At 36.7% G+C, this 5,000-nt stretch overlaps 2 protein-coding genes across 2 annotated transcripts; both read left to right on the forward strand.

The window, feature by feature from the left end:
• The first annotated feature begins 975 nt into the window (after window positions 1-975).
• Window positions 976-1,657, forward strand: LOC147472374 (cuticle protein 19-like). The gene is made up of 3 exons (XM_086551231.1): window positions 976-987; window positions 1,128-1,214; window positions 1,334-1,657. Exons 1-3 carry the CDS (start codon window positions 976-978, stop codon window positions 1,655-1,657), a joined length of 423 nt encoding a protein of 140 aa, XP_086407357.1.
• Window positions 1,658-3,536: 1,879 nt separating this feature from the next.
• LOC147472375 (pro-resilin-like) lies at window positions 3,537-4,189 on the forward strand. The gene is made up of 3 exons (XM_086551233.1): window positions 3,537-3,548; window positions 3,674-3,760; window positions 3,884-4,189. The coding sequence occupies exons 1-3, from the start codon at window positions 3,537-3,539 to the stop codon at window positions 4,187-4,189; spliced, it is 405 nt and encodes a 134-aa protein (XP_086407359.1).
• Window positions 4,190-5,000: the final 811 nt, after the last annotated feature.

Below are 5,000 nucleotides of genomic sequence, written 5' to 3' on the forward strand. Positions count from 1 at the left end.
AGGCAGGTGCAGGCTTGTAGGCAGGTGCATGATGGTAAGCAGGGGCAGGCTTGTAAGCAGGCTTATACTCGGGGTATTGGGCCTCACCCTCATAGGGACAACAGGTTTGAGGGTTTTTTTCTGGATATGATCTTCATACCCATATCCTATTCGTTCTTTCCCGGGAATAATCACATATGAAATAGGGGTACGAACATACACAGATATACATAATGTATGTCTATGTTTATGATGTACATAGGCCTATGTTATCTGTGTGATTATCGTAACATTTGCTGCATCTGCAAATTCTCAGCCAGCTTATGGATGTGCTCCGCAGCCAACATATGAGGCAAGTATAATTTTGAATAACTAAAAGTCCTCTTTTTTTACTAGTATATTGTAAAGAAAATGCGATATGCAAGATTTTGATTTTGTGCAACTTTTCCCAATCCCTGCACATAACGACTCCAACAGTGCCGTCAAGGACGACTTCTCCGGTAACAACTTCGGAAGCTCGGGATGGTTACGATACTCAGTAAGGTATTTCAGTATAACTGTTTCAGATTATTGTATATAATCTATATAAAACGTTTTATTTCAGTTTCTTATTTCCGTGTGTGTAGCTTTACGTAAATTTATAACCTAGCTTATACTACTAGATTATGCAATAATATAGCTAGTAAGAAATAATTCAACTGACTTAATATATTCAGCAACTTGTTTTGTACTGTAATCTCAATTACTTAGAATGTTATACTATTTTGTGAACATCAGCATTCCCATAGAATCTAATTATATATAACAAACTTACGCAGTACTATAGTAAACATTTTCTTTATTAGAATGGTCATTCATGGAAAGGAAAATGATGGCTATAATTCAAGGTAAATATCGAACGGAAGTAAGGAAGGGGCGTGTCTACTACATTCGCGGACTACAGTATAAAAGGGACTTTCTTGATTACCGGAGCATCACACTTCGCCTACCTCCATCATGTTCACTAAGGTAAGAAGTATCATCTTATCGAATTCAGATTTATAGCAAAAAATAACTTCAGTTTAAAGAAATACTTCCATATTCCACTTCACCGTGACATGTTACAGTGCATAAGAAATCATCTTTTAATATATATTGTTTCCTTCTAGACTGTCGTCGCCCTTGCCCTCGTGGCAGTTGCTGCATCTGCACCTTCTCAACCAGCCTATGGCTATGCTCCTCAGCCTACCTACGAGGTTTGTGATATTTGGGAACAGAAAATGATAGCAGTAATATATCTAAACAAGTAAATCACTAATATATTATGATTGAAAATCTGGTATCGCACGATTCTAATATTGTGTGATTTTTCCAGGTCCCTGCCAAGTATGACTTCAACTATGCTGTGAAGGACGACTACTCCGGTAACGACTTTGGTCACCAAGAGGCTCGTGATGGCTATGACACCCAGGGTTCCTACTACGTTCTCCTTCCTGACGGTCGTCTGCAGAAGGTCGCCTACAGTATCAACGGAGACTCCGGCTACGTGGCCGAGGTCAGCTACGAGGGTGAGGCCCAGTACCCCGAGTACAAGCCTGCCTACAAGCCTGCCCCTGCTTACCATCATGCACCTGCCTACGAGCCTGCACCTGCCTACGAGCCTGCCCCTACCTACGAGACCACTCCTGTCTATGCCTAAATGAACTACAATTTAACATATTTATTAAACTCAAATTCTAGTACAATCTTTTTGTTCTCCCTCTTAACATAATTAGGTAGAAATGTTAGTATGTCTAAACAATACTAGACATCTGAATATGTTTGTACAGCACTATATAACTATAACACTATTATATACACGCAGCCATAAACTCATCTCTGCATCCAATATCTTTCGAATTCTGAAGTTAGAGTTAAAGTATGTCTTACCTCTCAATGTGAAAAAAAAAATTGGAATAGACAAGTGGTTGACCAAAGGGGAGCAGTACTAAAAATATCGATGCAATTTTCGCCTTAAAGATGCAAGAGTTGCCACTTTTCTGCAGTTTTTTTTTTTTTTTCATTTCCTGCAACCTATGCCTGTATGAGTTTGAATTGAATATACTTATGTATGTACTTAGAAAGTATTTATGATATACATATAAATGCATGGTAATGATTGTGTTTAACGCCTTGAACTTCCCTGTTCGAGGCCTAAACTGAATATATATAGACATATATTCATATATGTATAGACATATATATATATATATATATATATATATATATATATATATTTACATATATATATATATATATATCTGTGTGTGTGTGTGTCTTATGCTTATATACATGCATGTGTGTGTATACATGCACACATACATATAATACACACACGCGCACGCGGGAGCATTTTCCCTTCCTTCCGGTCCAACCACTGCGACCTTCCCCTTGAAGATGTTAATTCGTCTCATCATACCGTCGACCACACAGCACGTAGTTATACTCCCCAAATCATCTGCAAAAGATTGATTAATTTCTATAAAATCGCTGCCACGTACATGTACATACATACACACACACACACACACACACACTCCGTCCACCTTCATCATGTCACTCACCAAAGTAAGAGATAAACCTGCATACTATAGATTAATGATAGGAAATGAAGTTACTATAGTGTGTTCCATAATGCCGTAACGATTTGATATGCATAGCAAAATAAAAACATTAAAGAAAATGATAGAAAAAAAACATACCCACTATAGATTTTATGAAAAACGGGACAACAGGTTAGAGATGACTTTTTTTCTGGATATTTTCTTCATATCCATATCTTAATCGTTCTGTTTGCCGGGAATAATCTCACAGGAAATATGGGTACGAACATAGACACATATACATACTATATTTCTGTGTTTATGATGTACATACTGTAGGTCTATGTTACCTGTGTGATTATCCTAAGGAAATGGGACGGTTGACTGCATACATATGCGTAGGCTTGGTTACTGCATGTAGTCTCTAGAAGTTATGAAAAATTCGGATATCTCATTTTCAACAATTTCACAGATGTATTCCATGACATCATGACATTTTTTTTATACAATAAAGACAGATGAAAGGAAATCGTAATACAGTATCATACACTTCTTTCTAGATCATCATTGCCCTCGCCTTCGTAACAGTTGCTGCATCTGCAGATTCTCAACCAGCTTACGGATGTGCTCCTCGGCCAACCTAGGAGGCAAGTACAATTTCGGAAGACTAAAAGTCCTTTTTGTTACTAATATATTGAAAAGAAAATGTGACATGCAAAATTATGTATTGTAAACTCAGTTCCTTAGAATTTTACACTATTTTGTGAACTTCAGCATTCCCCTAGAATCTTATGATTGTACATAACAAACCTACGCAATATTACAGTAAACATTTTCTTTATTAGAATGGTCATTCATGGAAAGGAAAATGATGGCTATGATTCAAGGTGAATATCGCACGGAAGTAAGAAAGGGGCGTGTCTACTTCATTCACCGAGTTTAGTATAAAAGGGACTTTCTTGATTACCGGAGCATCACACTTCGTCTACCTCCATTATGTTCACTAAGGTTAGAAGTATTCTCTTGTCGATTTCAAATTGATGTTAAGATAACTTCAGTTTAAAGGAAAAATTCCAAATTCAGCTTTACCGTGCATAACAAATCACCTTTTAATATATATTGTTTCCTTCTAGACTGTCGTCGCCCTTGCCCTCGTGGCAGTTGCTGCATCTGCACCTTCTCAACCAGCCTATGGCTATGCTCCTCAGCCTAACTACGAGGTTTGTGATATTTGGGAACATAAAATGATGATAGCAGTAATATATCTACACATGTAAATCCCTGATATGTTATGAATGAAAATCTAGTGTAGTACGATTCTAATATTGTATGATATTTTCCAGGTCCCTGCCAAGTATGACTTCAACTATGCTGTGAAGGACGACTACTCCGGTAACGACTTTGGTCACCAAGAGGCTCGTGATGGCTATGACACCCAGGGTTCCTACTACGTTCTCCTTCCTGACGGTCGTCTCCAGAAGGTCGCCTACACTGTCAACGGAGACTCCGGCTACGTGGCCGAGGTCAGCTACGAGGGTGAGGCCCAGTACCCCGAGTATAAGCCTGCTTACAAGCCTGCCCCAGCTTACCATCATGCACCTGCCTACAAGCCTGCACCTGCCTACGAGACCACTCCTGTCTATGCCTAAATGAACTACAATTCAATATATTTTTCAAAGATATTTATTAAACTTAAATTCTAGTACAATCTTTTTGTTCCCCCTCTGACTATAAGATACAAATGTTAGTATATCTAAACAATACTAGACATCTCAATGTGTTTGCACAGTATTTTACAACTAGAACACTGGTATATACACGCAGCCATGAACTCACACATCGCATCCCATATCTTTCGAATTCTGAAGTTAAATTCTTTAAGTTAGAAAATATCTTACTGCTCGATGTGAAAAAGAGTTAAAATATACACATGGTTCAGCAATATGGAACACTGTTAGAACATAATGATGCAACTCAAAGATGCAAGTGCGGCCACTTTCCTGTAGTTTATTTTTCTGCATTTCCTCCATTTTTGCTAACTCTCCATATTCTAAGGATATATATGTATATATATATATATATGTATATATGTATATATATATATATATAATTATATATATATATATATATATATATATATGCATGTATGTATGTATATATATATATATATATATATATATATATGTATACTGAAATTTTTAGCGTTTAAAAGGTTATATCTTTTTAGTTTATACTACTTAAGCTTCATAGTAACACAAATCTATTAAACATACCAAAAGTTAAATGAAACAAGTAAATTGTTTAATAAATTAACTCACCATCTGATACAACCAAATATTTTTCTGTGCTCCGCTTCGATCATTTTTCTCCCGACAACCTCAGCCCCCTAGTTGTTTATATCACTAAATCATTTTAGAATTTGTCGTAATTTATCTGTCTACGGCGTATACATGTATATAT

This window comes from Penaeus japonicus, unplaced genomic scaffold (genome assembly GCF_977035675.1).
Source record: "Penaeus japonicus unplaced genomic scaffold, GWHDUDI00000001_assembly GWHDUDI00000002, whole genome shotgun sequence".
NCBI classification, from domain to species: Eukaryota; Metazoa; Arthropoda; class Malacostraca; order Decapoda; family Penaeidae; genus Penaeus; species Penaeus japonicus.